Source organism: Halteromyces radiatus (genome assembly GCF_025201355.1).
Source record: "Halteromyces radiatus strain CBS 162.75 chromosome Unknown BX664scaffold_7, whole genome shotgun sequence".
NCBI classification, from domain to species: domain Eukaryota; kingdom Fungi; phylum Mucoromycota; class Mucoromycetes; order Mucorales; family Cunninghamellaceae; genus Halteromyces; species Halteromyces radiatus.
This window is the reverse complement of record NW_026251693.1, coordinates 988,836-1,014,434: the sequence shown is the minus strand read 5'-3', so window position 1 is coordinate 1,014,434 and position 25,599 is coordinate 988,836. Positions and strand designations below refer to the sequence as shown.

Genomic DNA, 25,599 nt, shown 5'->3' with positions numbered 1-25,599 from the left:
TTTTTTTTTTTTTTTTTTTTTTTTGTAGTTGCCAAAATGTTTTTTTTTTTTTTGTTGCTAATCAACACGAGGTGGAAATCATGCAACTACCTTCATTGGATCATGCAGTGACCCACCCCCCTTTTTTTATTTATTTATTTATTCATTCTTTTGGATCATCCATCCTCCTTTTATCATAAACTACAATTCACTTGAGGGAGTCAACAAATCACATACTTATTACTATTGATGAGGGAGCCAATGTAATGAACAAACCATCCGATTGTTATTCTTTCTCTTTTGTTTGTACTCTCTTTTTATATTCACACGCACATAACACAAAATAATACACACATGCGCACAAACTCACATATACCCACAGATGAAATAAAGAAAAAAAAAAAAAAGTAAACACGTTTTTATTTTATCTTCCTCTTCCTACTAGCCAATCAATCAACCACTCTCCTTAAAAAAAGAAAAAAAAAAAAAAAAAAGAGAGTCCAGTCATTCAAAATCATCATCATTGTTTTTATTAAGTTCATCCAAGTTCAAAAATATATATTTTATTTAAAATCATCCTAAATTCATGCATGATATCACCATAATTCACACTTTTCTTTTGGATTCATAGCACTACCCAAAGGACATTGGAAGACTTGAGCAAAATGTTGAGAATTTTGTACCGCTCCATTGACACGCCATCTTGCTGGTGAATGTTCATCCGTAAGTACCTAAACATATATATATATATATCAATCAAAATAGTTTATCTTATTTAAAAAAAAAAAAAAACTTACCCGTTGTTTTGCTCGCTCTTGGGTCATTTTGTTGCACCATACTCGTCCAAAGTTCACAAAAAATAATTTGTTTGGTGTCAAATCATCCAACCCAGGAAGTCGTTGATTGTTGTACTTTTTACATTCTCTGTCACTATCGTAGCGTCGTTTCCACGCCATATAAGCTTCACCTAATCCCCCATTGTCTGCCAAATTTTCGCCTAATGTTTGCTTTCCCTTGACATGGATTTTTTCCCCATTACCGGCATCTACTGTGAAATTATTGTATTGCTTCACAAAACAGCTTGCCTTTTCGTCAAATGCTTCCGAAGTTGCATTGGTCCACCATTCCACCAATCGTCCATTACCATCATAATGCCGTCCCATACTATCGAAGCCATGCTATCAAGAGAGAGATTTATATTAGTAAGATGAAAAATTTGGTTCAATTGGGTAATATCTTTTTCCCTTACCGTAAGTTCATGTCCAACAACCACCCCAATACCTCCATAGTTCAAGTAATCTATTTGGAAGGAAATGTGTATTAAAAAAAAAAAGAGTGAATATATATATATATATATAATGTATAAAACATTAACTTCAATAGAGGTTTGATTTACCTGGATAGTTGCTGCCAAAGAATGGATTTTGTAAAATACCAGCAGGGAAGACAATCTATTAAGTTGAGAAAAATAAAAAGAATCAACCATGCGCATAATCAATAAATCATCATGGGATCTGTACTACTTACTTCATTGACGGTGGGATTATAGTAAGCGTTCACTTCATCAGGATTCATAAGCCAGACAGTTTTGTCCGTTTCCTTGCCAACCTTTTGCCATTCCTTCTTCACACTGAATTGTAAACCTGCCATATAGTTTCCAAAATAATCATCAACGTATACGGATAAACCAGAGTAATATTCAGAAAGAGAAACAGGTGACATAACATTCGGTGTTTTGGTAGGATATCCAATTTTGCTGATGAGTTTATTCACCTAATATATATATATATTTAAAAAAAAAAAAAAAAGATTGGAATTAACAAAAAAAAAAAAAAAAAAAAAAGAATGAGAATAAACAAACGAATCTATACCTTTTCAACAGCTTTTTCTCTTGTTGTATCATCTAACCAGTTGAGTTCGGGCAAACGTTCAAGAAAGACTTGCTTGATAGAATCGATAAAATCATCAGCTCGTTCTTTAGCATTGCCACCAAACTTTTCTTGCACAAATAATCGACCAGCCATGAAGCCCAAAGAATTATCCACTTGTTGTAAACATGTTTCCCACCGAGGTTCAGTCACCTTTGCATTTCTACCTTGGATTTTGGCCATTAATTTGTCGCTTGGTTTTCGTAAATCTTCTCCAAGAGCATCTACATAAACATTGATTGTACGCCAGATCAAATAAGTGAGAAGAGTATCCGGAGATGATGGTTCTAATACTTGACTGGAAAGATTAGCGAGATAAGTTGGTGAGGTGACAATAATAGAATCTTGATGAGGTGATGATGAAGGTTGTAAGTGAGAAATCAACAAATCCCAATCAATCTGCGGTGAAATCTTGCTAAGTTGTGATAGAGTACGTGGGTTGTAAGTACCAATAGGATCCATCAAATCTTCAAGTTCATCATTGATAGCAGCCAACTTCTTTTCCAATCCCACTACCATTTTTGCTGCTTGGTCAGATCGCTTCTTTGTCCATCCAATTTCATTTGTTGTTGTGAATACCAAATCCAAAGTATCAGTAATAGCTTCTTGCATGACATTGATGATATCGTCATTTTTGTAATATTCTTTGGATGGTAGAGTAAGACCAGATTGAATAACTTGGAGTGCATTGTTTTCAGGATGAGTGGCATCCTTAAGAAAGAAAGAAATAAAAAAAAAAAAAGTCAAATAAAATTTGATTATATATTATAAACTTACAGCATCAATGAAGAGTTGAAAGAAAGGATCTACACCATTCTTCACCAACGTAGCAACAGCAAGAGTCAAGTTTTTACTAGAGATTTTAGTTTCATCACCAGCAAAGAATTCTTGGATTTCACTCAATAAAGGCAAAAGAGGCGTAGCGCCTTTAGCATCAATCAAGACTTCATTCATGCATGAATCGTACATATTCTTGACCATATAAAAATTTTGCTTGTCCACCAGTTTTTCAGGGTCGGGAAGAGTGCCTTCTTTTTCATCGTAGACTCGTTCATAAAAGGAATCAAAGTCATGAGAAAGAATACCACGTAATACTTCTTTATTGCCGGTAGCTAACAAGTCGAAAGATCCCGTGGATGATTTGCCTTCAGGAATATTGTGATGTTCTTCCCAATTATTACCTATTAAGATTTTTTTTTAAAAAAAAAAAATGAATATAAAAGTTGATAAACCAAATGACAATAACTCACATGAATAAGCATAGAAATCTTCACAGGGATCAACAGTAAGATCAATATCTTGAAGTACTTGAGCTGCGGTCAATACACATTCTGGAGTCATACAAAGAGGCTACATTTTTTTTTAAAAAAAAAAAAGAAAGAAAGAAAGAAAGAAAGAGTGATTAGAACCCACTGAATCACATTTATTTGTTGAGCCTTTTATTATTCATTTTACTGTAGTTTCATTATTGTCTTGAGGAGGATTGGGTGTTGGTGGATAAGGATGATCATCATATACACGTCGAGCATATAGTCCAACAAAGATCGTCAAGATGATGAATAAACTGATAGAAACTATGAATAAGAGTTTTTCTAGGGAGGTGAAACGACCACTTTGAAGTCTATTTTCCAAACGAACAAATTGTTGAGAACTTTCCGAAGATGGGTGTCGTTCATTGTCGTCTTCTGATGTCCTTTCACCTGCAAGTAGAGGCTCTTGTTCTTGACTAGTCATAAACTAATGAGTTTGAATGCGAATATATAAAGTAAAGAAGGTAAAAAAAGAAGAAGGAGAAAAACTGGGTGGGAAAGGTTAAGAAATGTTATACGAGGTTCGAAAAGAAAGACGAAAAAAAAAAAATCGTACACACCCATATACACACACACAGAAAAAGGAAAGAAAAACCAAATTCAATTCGTTATTTGAAAAAGCAAGCACCGTTTCCTATTCTGGAAAAAAGGTAGTCTACATCTTTTTTTTTCTTTTTCTTTCTTTTTATTTCACACAAATAGTAATGTATCATCCAAAAAAAAAAAAACAATAGTTAAACTAGGCTACTTTTTCTTCACTATTCCATTCATCTAAAAATAATTCTAAACCTTCAGGTAAAACGTAATCTAGTCCACTTCCAAGATTCTTCGCTTCATTGATGTTCTTAACTGCTTGTTCGTATAATTCTTTTTGTTCTTTGCTGTCCAGAGTCAAATTGGCTTCGTTCAAATATGCTTCGGCTAAATCACTAAAGATTTGTGGTGTCAACGTCTTTGATTTTTCAAGAGATTCCTGAGCTTGAAGGAAATATTTCTTTGCTATAAAATCACATAATAGTTGGTTATTATTATTTTTTTTTTTAAAAAAAAAGAAGTCATCAATAATAGTGATAATATTACCTTCAACAAAGGCATCATATGCTTTTTGTTCTTCATTTATTCGTTCAGTTCGATCTTCTTTTTGTTCAGAGACATCCTCTTTTTCATCCATACGTTCCAACCAATAATTTCCTAATGAAAGTTGAGAAAGACCAAGTTCAGATAGAACGCGTGCGTTGTTAGGTTCATCTATCCAATAAAAAAAAATAAGTAACATAAACATTAGATGAACAAATTTTAATTTACCATCAAGGATACGTTTGAAAAGAATTTCAGCCCATTGAGTAAATTTGGTTCTAGGTTCCAACACAGAATAAAGATCACCATGATTCTGAACGATACTACCGATCTCCACCAAATTAGCCGTTGATACTTTTGATTTTTCACAAGTCTTATCCAAGGTTTCCAAAGCACGTACAGCAAGATCAGGAATAGTTGTTGAATCATCATCTACCAACATAGCAGCCTAATTATATGTATATAAATCAAATTAAGAGTTAAGACCAATAGTACATATCCACTTCACATATTTATTTTTTTTTTCATTCATACCTTTGCGAGCCAGATTTTTGCCAAAGTAATATTCATCTTGTTGACAACTTCATCGTCAGTTACTTGATCGATCTTTTTCAAATGGTCAAATCCATCCTGGAGACGTTCTTCCGCAGCTTCTAAATAGGGTGTAAATTCTTCTTCTTCTGTTAAGCGGCCAAGTTCATATAGAGCTGATCCATAAGTATAATAAAACAAGGATGGTAAAGGTTGTTCTGATTCCCAGTTGCGTAAAATACGATCAGATTCATGAACTGTTCCACGTAACAATGTTAAAGCTTCAGAAGGATTCTTGTCTATACAAATCAATAAAAGGACATTAGTGTTATAGACAAAGAAAATAAGAATCATACCAACCATATCATTCTTCCTTTTTTTTTTTCTTGTACATTCTTACCTAGTTTTTCCAAAGCATTCTCGAAAAGAGCAGCAGCTTCACCAACTTCATCACCTTCTTCTACCACCTTGTCAATGACTACAGTTTGAGCATTTTCAGGTATATCCTTTTCGTCCACTTCTGTCTTGACTTTCTTGGGAGTAGATTTGCTAGCAGCAGCACTACTTTTCAATCCACGAGGTCTTTTCTTTTCAGCAGGCATAATAGAGAACTACAAATGTAATAAAAAAAAAAAAAAAGAAACAAAAAGTGTTTGAAAAGAAAAGAAAAAAAAATCTTTTTCTTTTTTTTTTGCCCTTTATTTGCAATGCAAGCGCCACTGACCTCTTTTCAAGTGCCGCTTTTTTTTTTTTGTATACCAAAAGAAACATCATCAAGGTCAATTTATACATATATATAAAAAAAGAAATAAACTTTTAAAGAAAAATATCAACCCACATATCAAAAGAAGAAAGAAGAAGAAGTATAAGAGAGTTTCTTTTTCCCACTACTTTATACCATTGTTCAATTCATCATTTATATCATTATATTCACCATCCATTCAATCATTCATCGTTCCCATAGTCACATTCCATTCATCCTTTCATCACATATCATCCATAAACCACATATACATAAAAAAAAAAAAAAAAAAAAAAAAAAAAACTGAGAGCAGTCATACTCTATGTATCAATAAAAGGCAAACAGAAAGGCAATAAGACAAACAAAAAAGTACAGTAGATAGGTGAATTATTGTTCAAATAGATCGAGATGAAGTGAGATACGTTAATCATTCAAAAAGTATATATCGTTTTATTTCCAATAAAGCAACATGAGATAAAAAGTATGTTTCTATCATAAAAGGAGATACAGTATATACCGTAAAATAGACGAAGGAAGTACAGTATAATGTAAAAAAAAAAAAAAAAAAAAAAAAAAGAAGGAAAAAAAAGTGCAAGAAAAATAAGGATAGCGAAATAAAAAATAAAATAAAGTGGAGGATGAAAGCAATAGCTTTTCGGCTAAATCTACACCGAACGCACTGTGATTGGCTGAAATTGTGATTTTTCCAACTCAGCCGTTTGGCTTTATCATGAACATCAGGGTCTAACGTTCAAACTAGGTAATTTGGCCGAGTTGGTCTAAGGCGCCGCACTCAAGTTGCGGTCTCGTAAGAGGCGGGTGTTCGAATCACCCAGTTACCAATCATTTTTTGCTTTTTTAAATTGGATCATCGGGTAAATGCTTTTACCACGGTTAAAGTGTCGATCATAGCATCATGTAGTTGTTGTTACTAGTTGTTAAGTGATGTTAAGTGATTTTTCGGTTTATAGGTTCAAAATTGAAAAAGTAATTCGGATGATTGAAAGATAATAAGTTAAATAGTGAGCACCAGTACTTGATTACGCAAGCACACGTATAATAAAAGAAATAAAATAAAAAAGAAAAGTAAAGTAAAATTGTTCTGAGTTAGAATATAGAACAAAGTGAGCCAATCAAGAGAGATAATCCACAAATACACTTTGAAATGGGATGTAAAGAGAAGTTTTTTATTAAAATATTATATATTCTATTGACTAAACTACAAAAAAAAGGAAAAAGATGGACTATTTATACTAAAATTAAAACTAGAAACAGATTATAAAATATATATATATTAAAAAAAATTTTTTTTTTTTAAAATTTTTTTTTCTCTTTTTTTTTTTTTTTCTTTCTCTCGACATCCCACCGCCCCAAGGAAGATGGCCTCCATCACAACCATGTATCTATCTTTCTTACTTTGTTAATATAAGTATACATGACATTGCGAGGCATATGATCATCTAATAACTCTTGCAAGTATTCTTTTCTTTTGTCTTCATAGTTCGCCTTTGTAAACTCGTCATACGGTCTCTCAAGACTGGAATGGACCATTTGTACTGTCAAAGATAATAGGTTTTCTTCCATTTCATGAATTATTCGCTGTTTTTCTCTTATCAAGGACAATTGTTCAACGTACTTTGGAATATTCATATGCAGAACTTGTTGAGTATCATCGGTATTCATGATAAAAGGTTGAGTTGGATAAAAAAAAAAAAAAAAGGATGGCTTCGTTGATAGTTGGGTCAGTAGAGGACTCAGTTCCTATCTTGGTGTACAAATCGAAGATTTCCACGTCAATCATTGTAAAGTCGTCCAAAGGAAAAGTGTTTTTGTAATTTTTTTTTTTTTTGTGTGAATATGGTTGATATACTTATGTTAAGAGATTTTTTGGTTGTTAGAACCCAAATTGAAAAAGTAGATCGGATGATTGAAAGATAATAAGTTAAATAGTGAGCACCAGTACTTGATTACGCAAGCACACATATACAAAAAGAGATAAAATAAAAAAGAAAAGTAAAGTAAAGAAAAATAAAAGATCAATTTCAAATTGGAAGGTAAGAGAATATCAAAAAAAGGGGGTTGAGCCAATCAAAATGAATAATCCACATTTTATTTGATACATGAAAAAAAGGAGTATTTATACTAAAAAGAAAAAGGATAATAATTACGATAGTTATTATAATTCTTTTATAGTTATTATAACTTTTTATGGATGGATGATTCAATTCAATGACATGTAGGTCGTTAATGATGATGTTATATAGCTTTACTTTTGTATAAAAAAAATCTTAATGAGTGTTAAAATAATAAAAAAAAAAAATAACTTAGTAACAATGCTTGATGATCGTATAATATGGCAGATGATTGGTAAAATAAAGTAAAAACCTACGGTGATGACCCAAGAGAGAGACCAGATATATTGATTTTATAAAAAACGAAAAAAATTTTGAGAGAGGGAAAAAAAAAAAGATTGAAAATAGACTACCAGTTGGTATGTACAATTGATGATGGAAGAAGTAAGAAAGAAAAACTAGAGTTATGACAGTGTGATGATCATTTCCTTGTTGTACAAAAGTCGATTCGAATCATCCATGAAAATGAATCATTATCGAATTTTGATTGAAAAAAAGAGAAACTAATCCATAGGTACATAGTCATCCAAAAAGAAAGAGAGAGGGAAAAAAAAAAAAAGAGAGAATTAATATCTATCAGACATATAAAAATCACAGAAAAAAAATAATAATTCGGATTTTATTAAAAGAAATACAAGATATATATATATATATGACAAAGGAAGTATAGGATATTGTAAATATCTAAACTAAGCGGGAGGAGTACCACCGTTAGGATGAGTTTGGTTGAAGGACTTGCCAGTCAATAAACCAGTGATGGTATTGTTGTTCAAAGGAATATTTTGAGTAGGGACGACAGTGTTCTTGTATCCAATTTGTTTGGCAACAAAGTCAAAGACGTTGTTTGCGTTCTTGTCAGCATCACCACGACCCAATGATCCAAGATCCCAGTTTTGCTAATAATAAAATTAAGTCAGATATTTCCTTACTTTCTCTTTTTGATCCTATTCACTACTTACTTCAACAGTGTGCAAAGTGGAGTAATCTAAAGTATAAAAAATAATAATAAAAAAAAATGATAAGTACAAATAGAATGATCAAATGGATTATATCACAAAAAAAAAAAAAAAGAAAAGTTGACTTACGGCTATAATAGGTGTTATCGGTGGTACCCTTCAAGTGTTCAGGAATGTCACCAAGCAAAAGGGACCAAATACGGTTGCGCTTAGGATAAGAAGCATTTTCATCAAAAGTGATCAAAATGAGAGCATTCTTGGTCAAGTAAGGTTGAGATAAAGTAGACTTGTAGAAACCATCCAACCAGTTACCGGCGTAAGTAGCATTAGTATCTAAAAAGAAATATCATATATGAATATATATATCTATATATAACAGATGTTTTCCTTTTTTGTTTTTCTTACCATGAGCATCATTCAACATATTGGGAGTGTAGCTATAGAAAAATAAAAAAAAATAACAGTATATATTAATAAAAAGAAAAAACCATTGTGACAGAAAAAGATTTTTTTTTTTTAAAAAAAAAAAAAAGACAGGAAACTTACAACATCCAGTTGGGAAGTTTGCTGGCCTTGATATCAGCATCAAGTTGGGTACCAGGAACAATGTTCTTCACACGATTGGGGTTTTGAGCAACAGAGTCAAAGATAACAGCAGGGTTATGCTTGCGTACATATTGACCTTCCTTGAATCCAGTGAATCCAACACTAGGAATATCTTCTTGGTAAACCTTCCAGGTCAAACCCTTCTTTTCCAACAAATCGTAAACAGTGGTAATATTCTTGGGAATGTTGTAATAGTCATCATTATCAATACCAAAGTTGGAACCACCAGCAGCAGCGACATAGTTAGGTTCACTAGGATGAGTGATAGCTATATATATATATATATAAAAGAGAGAGTTAATATATATAATAAATACTTCTTTCTTTTTAATGTACCATTGAAGTTATCCAAAAGAATGCCTTCTTTGGCTAACTTTTGCCAGGTAGGAAGAGCATTGACCACATCAAAGTCCTTGAAGAAATATAAAAAAAAGAAAAGAAAAGAAAAGAAAAGAAAAAGGAAAAAAAAGGTTGAATGATCATTAAGAAAATCGACTATTCAAACACCGCATTTCTTTTTTCGTTATGTACCTGATTTTCGAACCAAACTTGGAGAATATGATCAAAGACCTTTCCCTTGCCTTGATGATTGTTACCATGATGATGAGCTGTAGGAGCAGCCATGGTGCTAACAGATAAAGTAGCAAGAGCAACAACAGAAGCCAAAGTAAGACGCATAGTTGAATAAAGAATGAAATAAATTAGGAAAAAGCTAAAATAAAAAAAAAAAAAGGTAAATAAAAAAAAGAAAACGTTTTATATATCCATGAGAGGGTCTACTTTTGTGTGACAACAATCTAAATGTTGATGATAGATAGTAATGTGGTCCTTGTAAGCAGGTGCAATGATCATTGTTTCTGATTGGCAATTCTTTGAGCGCTCCGCCAGGAATCAAATATAAAACATTTTGTATAACAGCAAAATTAGGTAAAAATCACCCTTTCCTATTTATCGATTGAAGGGACCAAATTATATAAATAAGTATATTTTTTTTTATTGATGTAAAAAAGTTTTTCCATTGTAAATTCGAAGAACTATAAAACTAATGTACCACCATCACTATACTATTTCATAAAAAAAAAAAAAAAAGAGATCATTTTGTTTTTGCTAACAAGCTTTGATTCCATTCTTGTACTTGTTGAAACAAGTTGATGATGCGAGGTTCTAAATCAGAGGTAAATACAACAGACTCCAAAGTGACTTTGAATCCAGCACATTCATCGTGATACTATGAATAAAAGGGGAAAGGATGTCAAAAAAAAAATTTAGTTTCTTTGTCATTTGATTGGCTCTTGTCATTGAAAAACCTTACCAGTCGAAGGATTTCTTTGAACCATCCATTCATCCACCAAAAAGTCCAATCTTCATCAGGGTTTCGACCTTGAGCTTCTAAAGACTTGAGTAACGACTGTAAAATTTCGGCAAAACGTTGATACATCACCATAAACACTTCCTTTTGTTCTCTTGATACTGTTCCAAATGATTGTTCAGCAATTTGTATAGCATCTAATTCTTGTTGAGCTTCAGCTTGTGTGACTACGATAGAAATCATTAGAACAAACCTATTTTATCATAATATATATATACAAAATCTTACTTTCTGTAGAAGGTTTTGCTGCCCGAGCAATTTCATTGTCTCTATGCTGTTGTCGAAAGGTTTCCAAACGAGATTTGATTTGTGCGGCTCTAGAAACAACTTTGTTCAATGTATTTTTCAAGATTTCCCAAATATATGATCTATCAATGAAACAAGAAAAGAAAAAAGAGAATAATCAGTCACTTCCATGCATATCAACCATTCTTTCTGTATAATGGATATTCAATTTACCTTCCTGCGTTTTCCAATTGTTTTGGATCAAATATCCAAGCGATCACGGAAGCTGGGTCCACGATACGGTAATTCAAAAGTTTGTCCAGTAAAATGCATAAAAACTACACGTGTGGAGTACAAAATCAACTGAGTAAGTAACAAAAAGAATAATAAACTCTCAATGTTTTTTTTTCTATGAGTACCTGAGTATTGTTTTTCCAAAACGTGGCCACTATTTCAACAGTGCGTACTTTTTCTTCGTGAGTGCCATTGAAATGTCGCATGACTTCAAGATATCTATAAATGAATGATGGTAACATGAATGAATATGATATGACCATAATATATATATATAGCAGTCCAATGTAATCATCATCTGCCCGTTTTTTTTTTTATTACCTTTCTACTACATTCAATACATGAGAGAAACTTTTACTACCCACCAACAAAAGGCATTGAATAAAGAGATCTTGTATGGCCAAAGACTGTGCTACATCATCATCACCGAGTTCCCGTTTGATGTTTTCCAAAAGTTCTCGTACTTCTTCTACACTTTTCTTGGACCGAAGTGCCTCCACGACCTTCTTTGCTGCTGGGTTAAGAGGATGAGAAGTATCACCAAAACTAAAATTGGGTCCAGGGGCTTCTGCTGGTGCAAGTGAGACAAATTCCGAAGGCAAAGATGTTTTGATACGTTCATAGTAACTGAGTCGGATTTCCTTTTCGATGGTTTCCCGGATGAAGCATACTTGTGGATGTAATTTGTCAAGAGTCAATGCATCTTCCCTATAATATAATTAAAATCCATCAGTTTTTTTCCCTCTTTATCCTTTTTTTGTTCTTATGTCATCTTACCATGCTACCCAATCCCATTGAAATCCAAAGTTACTTAAATGATGTCCAAACCAAGTCCATAATCGAGCAACACATTCAGTATCCATATTATCTAATCTATCAAATAATAATTTGACAGATCGTCCTAAAGCCATAGGGAATGTTTTTGTATTCAAACGGACCAGTTCAGCCATGAGAGTTGAGAAGAAAATCAATCGATAAGAAGAAATAGGAAGCATCAACATCTGTGATAGAAGTGACTAATAATAATAATAATAATAATAATAATAATAATAATAATAATAATAATAATAATAATAATAATAATAATAATAATAATAATAATAATAATAATAATAATAAAAAGAGAATTATATCAGTTTCCAAAGAAAACCTTTTTGTTATTTTTTTTTTAATACGTACCTCCATCAAAATTTCGGATGCATTCCAATCCAAAGATTTTTCGTTGATCCTTTCATCATCATCATCGTCATCATCATCCATTTGAGACATAAAATGACCGGGTTCAAAAACACCTGCAATATTCAAAAGGTACTTGCCACATTCCTTTCGATTGGCTTCAAAAATTTGTATAGTGTCGGCAATGATATCGTTGAGAATAAAGTAATCAAGACCACGATGATCAGGATGGTCAGATTTCGTCTAAAAAAAATAATCATTGATTCAGTTACCTTATTCTTTCCGTTTTAAGGTATTTTAACCTTGATTCTATCGTTTACCTTTCCATCTTCATCTATAAAAATTCTGAGTATATGTCGAGGATGAATGTACCTTGCTGATTCATCTGAATCAAGAGGGAGTGTCACTCGAGGAATTTCATGCTAAAAAAACAAGAACAACAATAAATATGAGTCAAAATGTATCCTAAAAATATCGCTAACAGTATCACATTTTCCGATAATTTATTCTGTTTGTTACCTGCAATGCTCTATTTAATTCATCATCAAACCATTTGTAAACCTTTGGAATGAGCGATATCTAGAATGATAAAAAAATAAAATAAAATATGAGATGTGAGGACAATGAACATATTATGCGTGGTGAAGAAAAAAAGTGGGTATTACCTTCCAATTGCTTTTTTCAAGCTGTTGAATGAGATTCCACAAATGTAAAAGTTCCTAATGATAAAAAGTGAATATAAAGATAAGAAACAAATACAAACACTTTTCTTAAAGTGACCCAATTTTCTTTTTTTTTTTTTCTACTTACATCTTGGTCTTGCTCATCTTGAAAGACCTTCAGAATAGGAAAGTGGATTGTTTCCCTGCTGTTCATGTAAGTATCAATTTTGTTGAGAACACCTTCCAATCCAGAACCACATCGTTCATTGAGTTCTTTTCCACACTAAAATTCGGTATCATTAACAAGTCAATTTTCCATTCTAATTCTTATTCTTTCATTTTTATAACTTACCCAAGGTAAAGCATTAAGAACAATGTAAACAAGGCAATCCAATCGACGCTAAATGTAGAGCAAGATAAAAAAGAGGGAGAGAGAAAGGATTAATAACATACTTCTGATCCTAATTGAATTCTTTTTTTTTTCCTTATTTGAATACCTTTAGTTGTTTTGATTGATCCAAATCAGCCAAGATATCTTCCAGTAAATGACAATAAGCGCTCGGTAAGATAACATTAGCATTAACAAGTTCTCCATAGAATCGAACGAGTTGTTTTAGTTTGAACCAATCTGCTTGTTCTACTGAAGTCGTAAGTAACGTATTGAAACCTTCCATAAGTCGTAAAACAATATTGTTATTCGATGCATTCAATAAACCAATGAGAGTACCATAGATGGGAGTCTTTGAAGGAAGTTCTAAAACACTAAAAAAAAAAAAAAAAGAATGGTTAATAGAGTAAAAATATGATAAATAAAGAACACTTTTGCTTACCAAGCTTGTAATGTTTCTTGCACCATATCAGGGTACTTCTCATAATCATTGTCCAATATATTCTTCATCTTGTTTAAATTTACTTGGAGATCAGGAGTAATCTATATATGTCATAAAGGTTATGTCTTTCTGTCCTTTTCTAGATCGTAATCCCTTTCTTTAAAGTAATTGTTCATTACCTTATCACCTATTTTGATGATGAGTCCTTTTAATCGTTCTTCAATATCTTCTACTTCGTCACGACTGGGAGAAGGTTGTCGATAGTGTCTTTTTCGATAGTCATCTATATATGTAAATAAAAAAAAATATAATCAATTAAATATTATATTAAACATAATTTCGTATAAAAGTCGTCGTTAATGGGGTTACCTCTGTATCTGTTGCCTCCACGGTAGTCTCGATTGTATCCTCCATATCGTCGTCCTATTCAACATATGTATAACATAATAGATAAGACATCAAGTTCTTTCGAGTTTGACCTATTTACTATTATTGACTTGTTTTTCAACTTACCATCGTTTCTTGAACGATGTTGACTTCTACCTTCGTAGCTCATAGTTTTTATATTTTCAGCAAAGAAAAAAAGTGAGAGTAAAAAGAAAGAAATGTTAAATTCAAAAAACGCGTATTCGTTCCCGCATATAAAAAGTGGCTTTTTCAGCGGAGATCGAAGGCTATACGAGATGCACCAGGCATGATTTCTGTCTCTTTTTTTTATTTCTTTTTGGTTTTTTCTTCCTAGTTTTGTATTCCAACATGAACCAAAATAATATCAATAACGATTTATTCGCAAACAGTATAAAACCTCAATCATCCAAATATACCGCACCTACTAATTTTATTGGAAAAAAACCAAAAAAGAAGGAAATATTGGTGACAAAAGCAAGAAAACGGTCTCATCAAACTTCTGAAAAAGTAGAACCTACTACCAAACTTCCAAGACTCAATGATGGTAACCTTCATCTTTATGACCTGATATTATCATTAACCTTTTTTTTTTTTTTGTTTCTTATACAGTCGACAATATATCCAAAACGAATAACAAGAATATCAATTTAAAAGTATGTCCATATTGCAAGGAGGTGCTTCGATACAACAATAACGACGACGAGAATGACGACGATAATTCATATTCACTACCTTTGAAACTTAAGGAAGCACTGGATCAAATTGAATCGGATGACCTTCAGTATGCTCAACAAAGAAAAGACAATGCTTCACACTTTTACCTTCCAAAACGACGTGCTGTCAGCAACATGGATCAATTTCGATTTTGTCAATTACATACCTTGGAACTCAAAGTCAAACCCGAAGGTATCAAGAATGGATACCCTATTGATCTGGATTTTATGGGTTTAGATACACGTATTGAAGAAAAGAAACTTGATCTAATCAAAGTGATCGATGGTCATATCGACAGTCCTTATAGAGAAACAGCATTGGCAACTTATAAGAAAATGGGCTCACATAAGGCAAGAAGTACAATGGGATTGATCGGACGATTTGATAAAACCATGGTAAAAGGAAAAAAAAAAGGATCAATATAATAATCTAACTCTTTTTTTTTTTTTTTTGATGATCATGATGATTATGGGATATATATATATATTTGAAAATAGCCTGGATACTATGGATCAAAGGGTGCTTCCATCATACTCAAGATACTCAATGATATGTTTTTACGAACTGGATATATTACAAAAGAAAAGGTACATCCTCAAAAACCAATGGAATATATTCAACAAGTGCTTATACCCGAAACTGGATGGCGATTAATTGAAGAGGATATGATGAAACAAGGAAAGAAATTAGGATCCAACGATGATAGTAGCAGGATGATGGCAATGAAAATAATGAAAAAAAGTGCCGATTTTGGAATGAAGATGTACCCCTTGGATGATGAAGACATAGCAAATTCCACTTGTGATAATGACAAGGACAATGATGATGACAACAGCAGTCATGATGATGATAGCGAACAAGAAAGTGTGACCTATTCAGATGAAGAAAATACAGATAGTTAATCTTGATATAGTTTAATCAGTTTAGAATTAGATAATAATTATTTATATTACAATAAAATAAATTACAATACAAGACTTTTTTTTTTTTAAAAAAAAAAAAAAACAGTTGACTTGAATATTTATTGAATGAATGGCTAAAAATGATACACGATAAAGTATTCAATAAAATAATAATAATAGTAATACTATATATATATATAAAGGGATACACAAAGGAATGGGGAAATAAAAGAAAAAGGGAATAATCGACTAAGAATGGATAAAAAAATATGATGAAATGAGGGTATTGATATATATATATATATATATATATATAAAGGACAAGAGTACTAAAAGATAAATTATGGTTTTTGACGTTCATAAATTTCACTAACTAGATCCCAATCCTTTTCCAATGCTTTTGTTGATTTTGGTCCATTGACTTGTAATAAAGTATCATCCTGAGTGGCCAAGTCGATTTCCTTGTCAGGTAATGAAGAAAGGAATGTCTGGTGATATATTTCATTGTCGGCTGATTTGATCGGTTGTTGTTGCTGATGATGATGATCATCGTTTTCCCCAATTGTTGTAGTTGATTTTTTGCTGTCATTTCGATGATCTTGAGCAATTCTTTTTTCCAAATCCTTCATAAAACGGTCTATACGACGATGATAACCGAAAAGTAACATATTGGATAAACGTACCAATGGTTTTTTGATAACACCTTGTTCAGTGATCTTCAGTTGTACAGTTGTCGGGGTTTCGTTGGTGATGGTGGAATCCATATTATTATTATTATTATTATGATTGTTGTTGGGTAACCATTGATTAGGATATTTGAGTTCAAAAGTCCAAGAACCAGAAAAAGTTGGAACATGAGGTCGTGTAGGTACAGGAGATCTTAAACTAACAGCAGTGGTAATACGTTCTTCCAAAACTCGAAGCATTGTTTTCAAAGGTTGTTGTTCGACATGTAAGATGACAGTACGACGATCACGTTTAGAATGTTCTACAAACACTACGCGTTTTCCTTCATCAAGTGTTGCTGGAGTAATACTATCAATAGAAACACTTTCAAGTTTAGGTCGCCATAAAGGATAAGATTGTACATCTGTTAGAAGTTCCCAAAGTCTTTCAGGTCGAGTTTTATAAGTGATAGTTCGAGAAACAATATGACTTTCAGGAATTAATATTCCAATAACATAAATAAGAAGTGGAATACAAGGAATAAGTAAAATGGCAATAATTGTTTGAGTAAAAGAAGAAACCATATTATTTGAATATAAGAAAAAAAAAAAGAGAGAGAGAAAAAAGAATTCTTTTTTTTTTTTTTTTTTTTTTTTTTTTTACCATTTTGATGAAGAGAGTAGATACCATGTGACTTGATTTGAAGGCAAAAATAGAAATATTATGTCTATTGAATAAAACAAATAAAAAAATAAAATGTGTCAAAATGAGGGACGTACAAGTATAAAGTTATTCATTTTTTACCTTTTTTTTTTTTTTTTGCTGCGTAAATAACCTTAAAAAAAAAAAAAAGGAAGAATGATTGACTATGATAAGAGGATGAGATTGCATTATTGAAAAAATACTTTTTGATCCGAAACCAAAGATTGGGCAAATGGATAAAAAGCTCACTTTTGATTTGATATTTATTTGAGTGGCTGCTATTAGAAAAAAAAAAAAAAAAAACTTTTGAAACTCCTTCCTATCATTTTTTTTTCTTTTTTTTTTTTTTTTTTTGTTCTTCCCCCTTTTTTTTTTCTTTCTTTCATTCACCTCCTCTTCTTCTTCTTTTTTTATACAATCATGGCAACTGATGATGTGGCTGTTTTGGTCAGTGATCTGTTGAAACAACTTAATACAGCACCTACTAGTGAAGAAGTAGATCAAGCAGCTCGTGAACTTGCAAAAGAAGTTAAAAGTCGTGGTATTATCATGTTAAAACATCATAATATTTTACAAAAGTTGGAAACTAGTGCTAAGAACAAGAAATCTGGTATGGAAAGAGAAAGTGGACTTATTGGTTTTAATGCTATGGCTGAAGTGGTGAAGGATCCTATTGAACCTATCATTTTGAACTATTTGGTCTTATTTTTGGATCTTTATGCTGATAAGGGTCAAGTAGTGCAAGAAGCTGCTGAACAAGCCTCAAGAACTTTAGTTGATCTTGCTCCTCCTGAAGCTGCTCATTTACTTCTTCCTCTATTATATGAAGGTATGGGTACTATTCTCTCTGCTCAAGGTGAAAAGTCTAATGTATCCAAGAAATGGCAAACCAAAGTCGGTGCTCTCAAGTTATTGAAACGATTTACCGAAAGAGCTCCTGAACAAGTCGGGGAACTTTTACCTGAAATTATTCCTGTCGTTTCTAATTGTTTGGCTGATACTAAGAATGAAGTCGCTTCGGAAGCTCAACGTACTATGCGTGCTGTCTGTTCTGTTGGTGGCAATCCTGATATTGAACGTCATATTAAGGATTTAGTTCTTTGTATGGGTGATCCTACTCATGTACCTGCTACTATTGAAAAATTGGCAAGTACTACCTTTGTTGCTGAAGTCAATGGTCCTACTTTAGCTATTATGGTCCCTTTGTTAACTCGTGCTCTGAATGAACGATCTACTTTGTTATTACGTCAAACTGTTATTATTATCGACAATCTTTGTAAACTTGTCCGTGATCCTCGTACTGCTGCTCAATTCTTACCTCAGTTATACCCTGGTGTTGATCGTCAAGCTGAAGGCGCTGCATTCCCTGAAATTCGTGCATTGGCTGGAAAAGCAAAACAAACCTTGATTGATGCTGGTGGTCATTTGGAAAAAGATGAACAAGACAAACAATTATCTTTACTTGGTTTGGATGAAACGATAAATACGGTTAAAACTCAAGTCAAAAAAGTACAATTCTTTTTGGATTCATTCTACAATCCTGTCTTGGATTTCATTGCCGTCCTTTGTGTTGATTTTGTTCGTCAAGAAATGTTTACTTTGGAAAAATGGATCAAGATCTTATCTCCTTATTTGAATTCCTTTTTAATTGCTTCAGATGTCCCTGGTGTGTGCACTGCTTTACATGAACAACTACATACAATTTGGAAAGAACGTAGTGGTGCTACTGATGATGATGATGCTTATGATCATCAAGAAGGAGAAGAAATTTGTCGTGTAGATGATTTCTCTTTAGCTTATGGTACTCGTCTTTTACTCAATCACACCAAACTCAAATTACATCGTGGTCAACGTTATGGTTTATGTGGTACAAATGGTGCTGGTAAATCTACTCTTATGCGATCTATTCATCAAGGAAAAGTAGAAGGTTTCCCCTCTCAAGATCAAGTCCGAACTGCTTTTGTAGATTATACTGTACAAGGTGCTGATACTTCTTTGAATGTGGTGGACTATGTTGCTGCTGATCATCATTTAAAAAATATCCCAAGAGAAGAAATTGAAGAATCTCTCCGATCAGTTGGTTTTGATGATGCTCGTTTGTCTCATGCTGTCAATACATTCTCTGGTGGTTGGAAAATGAAGGTGGAATTGGCTCGTGCTATGCTTACTAAGGCTGATATCTTGTTACTTGATGAACCTACCAATCACTTGGATGTCCATAATATCAAATGGTTAGAAGATTACCTCAATAGTCAAACTCATGTTACCTGTCTTATTGTTTCTCACGATTCTGGATTCTTGGACAATGTTTGTACTCAAATTTTGCATTATGAAAAGAAGAAATTACGTTTATACTCTGGCAACCTCTCAAAGTAAGTTTTTTATTGTTTACAAAATATAGCAAAACATTGTTTCCTAATCTTTTTCTTTTTTTTTTTTATTTTATTTTTGAATAGGTTTGTTGAAGCTTATCCAGCAGCACGTACTTACTATACCCTTGATGCCTCTACCGTTGAATTCTCTTTTCCTAAACCTTCCGTTTTATCAGGAGTCCGAAGCAATACCAAAGCTATTTTGAAAATCACTGATTGTACCTATACCTATGCTGGTGCATCTCGTCCTTCGTTATTCAATGCTTCCGCCTCTTTATCTCTTTCTTCTCGTGTGGCTGTAGTGGGTCCAAACGGTGCAGGTAAAGAATTAAAAAAAAAAAAAAGAATTAAATAATAGATGATGATTTAATTATTCATATTTTGTTGTTATTCTAGGTAAAACAACTATGATCAAATTGTTGACAGGGGAATCTATTCCTCAAACTGGTACAGTTTGGCGTCATCCTGCTTTACGCATTGGTTATGTAGCACAACATGCTTTCCACCATTTAGAACAACATTTGGAAAAGACTCCTATGGATTATTTACAATGGCGTTATTCTACGGGTGAAGACAAAGAAGTATTGGAAAAGGAAACTCGTCAATGGTCTGAAGAAGAAAGGAAACAAATGGAAAAACATATTGAAATCAATGGTGATAAACGGCAAATTGAAGTAAGTCTTGTTTTTTTTAAAAAAAAAAAAAAAAAAAAAAAAAAAAAAAGATGGGAGGAGAAAATGGTAGCTCAATACGGTTTTTTTTTTTTTTTTTTTTTTTTTTTTTTTTTTTTTTTTTTTTGCTTTCATAGACTTTGTTAGGTCGTGCCAAACTCAAGAAAACTTTCCAATATGAAGTCAAATGGAGAAACTTACTTCACAAATACAATACTTGGATTTCTCGTGAAAAGCTACTTGAACTTGGATTCCAAAAAATGGTACAACAATTTGATGATAAGGAAGCTTCTCGTGAAGGTCTCATGTATCGTGAATTGACTGTACCTGCCATTCGTCAACATTTTCAAGGTAATCTAACAAAAAAAAAAAATAGGAAACATTGTATTCATATATATATTTAAATGAATTTTATAGATGTTGGTTTGGATCCTGATATTGCACAATATAGTAAAGTGAGTGAATTATCTGGTGGTCAAAAAGTCAAGGTGGTAATTGCAGCAGCTATGTGGAATAACTCACATATGTTGATTTTGGATGAACCTACCAATTTCTTGGATCGTGAAGCTTTGGGTGGTCTTGCTGGTGCTATCAAGAATTGGGAAGGAGCTGTGGTGATGATTTCTCACTCTCAAGAATTCGTTAGTGCACTTTGCCCTGAAACTTGGACTTTGGAAGCTGGTCGATTGAATCGTACTGGCAAGACTGCGGTGGATGATGAAAAGCAAGTGGATGATGAAAAGGTAAAAGCCAAACTCAGCAAGAAGAAAAAGAAAACTAGAAATGAAATCAAGAAACAAGAAGATCGTCGTCGTGCTCGTCATCTCAAATGGTTAATCGAAGGTGGTGAAAAGGAACCTGACACTGATAGTGATTAGATTAGATTTTTTTTTTTTTCCATATTTCCCTCATTGACTTCACCATCGTATATAGTTATTCTCATTTTATCTCGTTTTTAAATTAGAAAGTATTATTTTCATGCATTTTTACTAGAAATAATAAATTCATTCATAGATTAGAATCATTCATATATATATATTCTTCATATATTCTCTTAATAATTGTTTACGATAAGAGAAGTATGGATGAACATAGGTTTTTTCAATCATGATTATCTAGATCAACATTAAAAAAAAATCACGTGGCAATTCTTTTTGGGATTATCTGGAATTCAAAAAAGTGCTTTTTTTTTTCAATGTTGAAGAGGGTGCTTCTTTTCTTTATTTTATTTCTTTCTGAATCTAATATCAATGGAAAAATATTCTCGTTGGAGAGTAAGTCATTTGTTATTCCTTCATGTCATTTGAAATGTATTTATTTATTTATTTATTTATTTTCGTTTGATTAATAATAGGATCCTGGTACTGGTATTCAACCTTTCCTCCCACCAGTGGTAAGTTAAAATAACACGATATAAGCAATCAACAATCCATCTTTTATTGATCTCAACACTCACTTTTTTTTGTTTTTTTTTTTTTTATTTTCTTTTCACTTCTCTTATTAGCCACCACGTACTGAAAACAGTCTATTATTATCATTATCTAATGTCATTCATTATATTGTTGGTCCTATCCAAGGAATTATCAAATTCACCCTAGTTACTATTGTTGCCTTGCTTTACTTGATCTTAGTTCCTCTTTTGGGTACTTTACTGGTAAGTAATCGTATCCTTCTATTTTATTTCCTTACTTATATATCACGTCACTATAGATACCATTAAAACCTCTACAGCGTGTCTGGAAAAGGATTTTCACTTCAGTATGCTTAAGACTGATCCTTTTCTTTATGGGCTTTTTTTATTTCAAATCCGAACCAGTCTCTATTCGAAAAGGGTAATAAAAAAGGACACAAAATGACATGATATTTCTAAAATACTCACTCTTATCTATTTTTATTCCATATGTTTTATATTAGTCGCAACAAGGCTTCCAAGGCTCCAGCTTTAAAGGTGAATTCTGGTGATATCATTGTTACTAATTGGACTTCTTATATCGAGGTGATCTATCTGGCTTTTCGGTAATAATAATAATAATAATCAAACAAATAAGACTGATATATTATTATTATTATTATTTAGATTTAATCCTGTATTTACCCAAGTCATTCCATCTGTCAACAAAGTGCGTCGGATATCATTATGGCAAGCCATTCGATCTTGTGTTTATTTACCAGTGATGACTCCTGAAGAGGCCAATGTGAATGAAAATGATCTATATACAGTCAAGCAAATTTCTAGTCAAGCTAAGAACAACAAATGGGGTCCAGTGATCATTTTCCCTGAAGCAACTACCTCTAATGGTCGTGCCTTACTCAAGTTCAGTGCGCCTTTATTCAACGAATTCAAGCCTACGGATCGTGATGGTCGATTTCATGTTATTGCATTCAAATATGAATACAGTTATATGTCTCCAACTTATACTGTCGGCTATCAACTTGTTCATCTTTTATCATTATGCTCACAGGTAATTATTAGAAAAAAAAAAAAAAAAGGAAAAGGAAATGGATCTAATTTATATTTCATTTGATATATAATTTTTTTTTTTTTACGTAGTTCTCCAATACGTTACGAATCAAGCATTTATTGGATGATGAAACACCATGTGCAAACGAAGGTTCGGTCAACACTACTGATTTGACGGCTTTGGCAGGATATGATGATTTAGTGGGTGGTCAATTTTTGCTGGCTCTTGGTAATGTGGCCCGACTTCGAAAAACAAATCTCGACGTGAAAGACAAGCGATCATTTTTGGATTACTATTATTCAGGAAATAAAAAGAAACAACTCTCGAATACAACGTCTAGAAAAAGGAATTAGATTAGATTTAGTTTCAGTATTTTGTTACCCAAATAAATAAATAAGTAATTAATATGTATTCGATACAAGAGAATAGAATCTCTTAAATATTGTCTTTATCTTTTTTTTTTTTCCTTTGGATAAGTGAACATTCTTTAGTATTACAAGCGTATACATAAAAATAAATGTTTCACAATATGTCCTGATTTCATCCTCATGACAGGGGGAAAACGTTCATCGATATCGAAATTCTCTCTTTGTTTCCCAATCAGTTTTCAAGATCACGCCACCTGTATGGAAATCATAGGTATCCTTTGGTCAATACAATTAAGCCATTTCTTTCATAGTAAATAAAATCACAAGGATGATTAATATCAGTATTATAATAATAATAATAATAAAATACAGTATATAAATAATAGACCATTTGATGAGTGTTCTCCCTTTTTTTTTATAATCTTCCATCATCGTTATCATGCGTATTACTTTATCTTCCTTTCTTACTTTGAGTTCATTTACTATTAGTATAATAGCTTCTCCGTCAGTTGAATACCAGCATCACTGTCATCATCATCATCATTATCATCATTATCATCATCATCAGCGAGTCAAAGGAAAGGTCTTTGATCATTTCCTTCAAGTCTGGTTTGAAAATCAGGTACCAGAGTGAAAGTTGGTCGTTTGACCAATAAACAGTATGCGCTGATTTAAACAACGTTTCCATATTTTTTTTTTTTTTTTTTTTTTTTTTGGTCTTTCTTTTACTTTTTGCACACTTTAGGATTTTGAACTAGTTAGTGAATTACCTGCATGGAAAACATTGGCAAAAGAAGGTATCCTTTTGGATAGTTATAGTGGTAAAGTAACAAAAAAAAAAATTCAAACTGGTCTCTTTTTCATTTACCTCATTCATTCCTCTTTTTTTTTTTTTTTCTTTTAAAAGCGCTTACTCACCCAAGTGAACCCAATTACGTCGCGGCTGCTGGTGGATCTACTTTTGGCATTACCAATGATGACTATTATAACATTCCCAAGAATATTAGCACCATTTACGATCTCTTAGAAAAGAAGGGTTTGACTTGGAAGGTTTACCAAGAAGATATTCCCAGCGTTGGTTATCCTGGATACAAGATCGGTCAATATGTCAGAAAGCATAATCCAGCCATCATCTTTGATTCTATTGCTCAAGATCCTGCGCGAGCCAAATTTGTTGTCCCTGGAATTGAACTCGACATTGATATTGCTGCCAACACACTTCCCAATTGGATGTTGTAAGTTACCAATATTGTATTTCAAAATGAATTGTTTTACTTTTATTAAACAAATCATTCATATCTTAGTTACACTCCCAATATGCTAAATGATGGTCATGGTAACAAATATATATATATATATATATAAAGTTTAATTTCTCATTCATCTCACCTCTTTTTTTATTATTTGTTTATTTATTTGTTGATCATTCATAGACACTAATACTACTTATGCAGGCGACTGGTTGACAGGTTTCTATCAATCTACTCTAAGCAAGCCTAATCTGTCAAATAAAACTCTCATCTTGATCACCTTTGATGAAAATCATACCAAACCTATCCGCAACCGTGTATGGTCTCTTTTGCTTGGTGCCATTCCTGATCACTTGAAAGGTACCAATGATAGTACATATTATACTCGTAAGTGACAAGAATCATCATCATCATCATTGTTCTGATAGCCACCGTTCTATCTTTATTTATTTATTTATTTATTTCAAATAGATTATTCTACCTTGCACACTGTGGAAGTAAGTGATCAAATACAACGATGATAATGGCAATTTAGAATTATCAAGTAGAATAGTAGTTTTTTATATACATATCTATACTAACTCGTAGTTTTTTATATACATATCTATACTAACTCCTTTCCTTTTTTAAATTACTGTTGATTAGCAAAACTGGGATCTTGGGTCATTGGGTCGTGGAGACGCTAACAAGACAGACAACAATGTTTTTGATTTTGTCGCCAAGAAAATTGGATACAAGAATACTGTTGTACCCGTTGATCAAATTCCTTTGTATAATAGTTCCATCCCTGGACTCTTGACTGGCAAATCCTTTAATCAAACTCATCCTAAAGGTGGTATCCCTCCTCCTTAAGATTACATAGTATAATTTATCCATCCATATTATTATTATTCCACTATTGTTGAATAAATAAAAAAAAAAAGAACTTTATATATTATTCACATTTGTTACAGACTCATTGGATTTAAAATCTCTTAGTGTTTTGATTGATAGTCTTTCTCTCGCTGTAAACATTCAAACAAAAAAAAAAAAAAAAAAAAAAAAAAGGAAGAAAGAAAAAAAAAAATGTTATGATTGTTGTTACCATTGTTTTCTTATTGAAGGATCATTCCAGGCAACCATCACAGCATACGGTAATCATCCATCATCACATACCACGTATTGTCCGTACATCGCTAGTTAACTACCATCTATCATCATCCACAAGTTCAATAATTGTCAATAGTTTCATTGTCTAAAGATCATTGGGTTTCTATGGACCACTTCT

General features: G+C 32.4%; 10 protein-coding genes and 1 non-coding gene across 11 annotated transcripts; 5 read left to right on the top strand and 6 right to left on the bottom strand.

The window, feature by feature from the left end:
• Positions 1-575: 575 nt before the first annotated feature.
• Positions 576-2,369, bottom strand: BX664DRAFT_267384 (uncharacterized protein; the record flags this gene model as incomplete). The annotated part of the gene is made up of 6 exons (XM_051540947.1): positions 576-710; positions 777-1,157; positions 1,229-1,278; positions 1,376-1,430; positions 1,507-1,752; positions 1,851-2,369. 6 exons carry the CDS (start codon positions 2,367-2,369, stop codon positions 576-578), a joined length of 1,386 nt encoding a protein of 461 aa, XP_051397721.1.
• Positions 2,370-2,996: 627 nt separating this feature from the next.
• BX664DRAFT_188637 (uncharacterized protein) lies at positions 2,997-3,783 on the bottom strand. The gene is made up of 2 exons (XM_051540055.1): positions 3,363-3,783; positions 2,997-3,257 (listed from the first exon to the last, which is right to left on the bottom strand). The coding sequence occupies exons 1-2, from the start codon at positions 3,639-3,641 to the stop codon at positions 3,105-3,107; spliced, it is 432 nt and encodes a 143-aa protein (XP_051397720.1). The 5' UTR covers positions 3,642-3,783; the 3' UTR covers positions 2,997-3,104.
• A 20-nt stretch (positions 3,784-3,803) lies between these two features.
• Positions 3,804-5,449, bottom strand: BX664DRAFT_301664 (nuclear pore complex subunit Nro1-domain-containing protein). The gene is made up of 5 exons (XM_051542393.1): positions 5,226-5,449; positions 4,829-5,124; positions 4,523-4,742; positions 4,298-4,465; positions 3,804-4,216 (listed from the first exon to the last, which is right to left on the bottom strand). Exons 1-5 carry the CDS (start codon positions 5,425-5,427, stop codon positions 3,957-3,959), a joined length of 1,146 nt encoding a protein of 381 aa, XP_051397719.1. The 5' UTR covers positions 5,428-5,449; the 3' UTR covers positions 3,804-3,956.
• An 877-nt stretch (positions 5,450-6,326) lies between these two features.
• On the top strand, positions 6,327-6,409 carry BX664DRAFT_t108. The gene has a single exon. It is a non-coding gene; the product is annotated as a tRNA-Leu (tRNA).
• Positions 6,410-8,297: 1,888 nt separating this feature from the next.
• Positions 8,298-9,995, bottom strand: BX664DRAFT_388169 (phosphoesterase family-domain-containing protein). Its single transcript, XM_051549447.1, has 7 exons — positions 9,793-9,995; positions 9,598-9,673; positions 9,202-9,529; positions 9,061-9,092; positions 8,785-8,988; positions 8,659-8,684; positions 8,298-8,595 (listed from the first exon to the last, which is right to left on the bottom strand). Exons 1-7 carry the CDS (start codon positions 9,937-9,939, stop codon positions 8,389-8,391), a joined length of 1,020 nt encoding a protein of 339 aa, XP_051397718.1. The 5' UTR covers positions 9,940-9,995; the 3' UTR covers positions 8,298-8,388.
• Positions 9,996-10,266: 271 nt separating this feature from the next.
• On the bottom strand, positions 10,267-14,413 carry BX664DRAFT_284954 (armadillo-type protein). The gene is made up of 18 exons (XM_051541656.1): positions 14,331-14,413; positions 14,187-14,240; positions 13,997-14,100; positions 13,818-13,918; positions 13,485-13,749; positions 13,340-13,387; positions 13,136-13,270; positions 12,991-13,044; positions 12,845-12,904; positions 12,646-12,747; positions 12,329-12,568; positions 11,927-12,165; positions 11,471-11,857; positions 11,275-11,368; positions 11,090-11,193; positions 10,859-10,998; positions 10,574-10,797; positions 10,267-10,489 (listed from the first exon to the last, which is right to left on the bottom strand). Exons 1-18 carry the CDS (start codon positions 14,371-14,373, stop codon positions 10,355-10,357), a joined length of 2,529 nt encoding a protein of 842 aa, XP_051397717.1. The 5' UTR covers positions 14,374-14,413; the 3' UTR covers positions 10,267-10,354.
• Positions 14,414-14,558: 145 nt separating this feature from the next.
• On the top strand, positions 14,559-15,929 carry BX664DRAFT_388167 (uncharacterized protein). The gene is made up of 3 exons (XM_051549446.1): positions 14,559-14,769; positions 14,835-15,334; positions 15,437-15,929. Exons 1-3 carry the CDS (start codon positions 14,574-14,576, stop codon positions 15,839-15,841), a joined length of 1,101 nt encoding a protein of 366 aa, XP_051397716.1. The 5' UTR covers positions 14,559-14,573; the 3' UTR covers positions 15,842-15,929.
• Positions 15,930-15,946: 17 nt separating this feature from the next.
• BX664DRAFT_339727 (uncharacterized protein) lies at positions 15,947-17,126 on the bottom strand. The gene has a single exon (XM_051546688.1). It carries the CDS (start codon positions 17,089-17,091, stop codon positions 16,183-16,185), a length of 909 nt encoding a protein of 302 aa, XP_051397715.1. The 5' UTR covers positions 17,092-17,126; the 3' UTR covers positions 15,947-16,182.
• Positions 17,127-17,562: 436 nt separating this feature from the next.
• BX664DRAFT_301654 (P-loop containing nucleoside triphosphate hydrolase protein) lies at positions 17,563-21,387 on the top strand. Its single transcript, XM_051542392.1, has 5 exons — positions 17,563-19,581; positions 19,666-19,901; positions 19,978-20,255; positions 20,390-20,603; positions 20,670-21,387. The coding sequence occupies exons 1-5, from the start codon at positions 17,630-17,632 to the stop codon at positions 21,128-21,130; spliced, it is 3,141 nt and encodes a 1,046-aa protein (XP_051397714.1). The 5' UTR covers positions 17,563-17,629; the 3' UTR covers positions 21,131-21,387.
• A 93-nt stretch (positions 21,388-21,480) lies between these two features.
• BX664DRAFT_339724 (uncharacterized protein) lies at positions 21,481-23,140 on the top strand. Its single transcript, XM_051546687.1, has 7 exons — positions 21,481-21,526; positions 21,607-21,645; positions 21,757-21,906; positions 21,963-22,084; positions 22,167-22,268; positions 22,330-22,714; positions 22,804-23,140. Exons 1-7 carry the CDS (start codon positions 21,503-21,505, stop codon positions 23,065-23,067), a joined length of 1,086 nt encoding a protein of 361 aa, XP_051397713.1. The 5' UTR covers positions 21,481-21,502; the 3' UTR covers positions 23,068-23,140.
• Positions 23,141-23,514: 374 nt separating this feature from the next.
• On the top strand, positions 23,515-25,265 carry BX664DRAFT_339719 (phosphoesterase family-domain-containing protein). The gene is made up of 7 exons (XM_051546686.1): positions 23,515-23,704; positions 23,828-23,903; positions 23,990-24,317; positions 24,387-24,418; positions 24,516-24,719; positions 24,804-24,829; positions 24,978-25,265. Exons 1-7 carry the CDS (start codon positions 23,522-23,524, stop codon positions 25,182-25,184), a joined length of 1,056 nt encoding a protein of 351 aa, XP_051397712.1. The 5' UTR covers positions 23,515-23,521; the 3' UTR covers positions 25,185-25,265.
• The last annotated feature ends 334 nt before the right edge of the window (positions 25,266-25,599 follow it).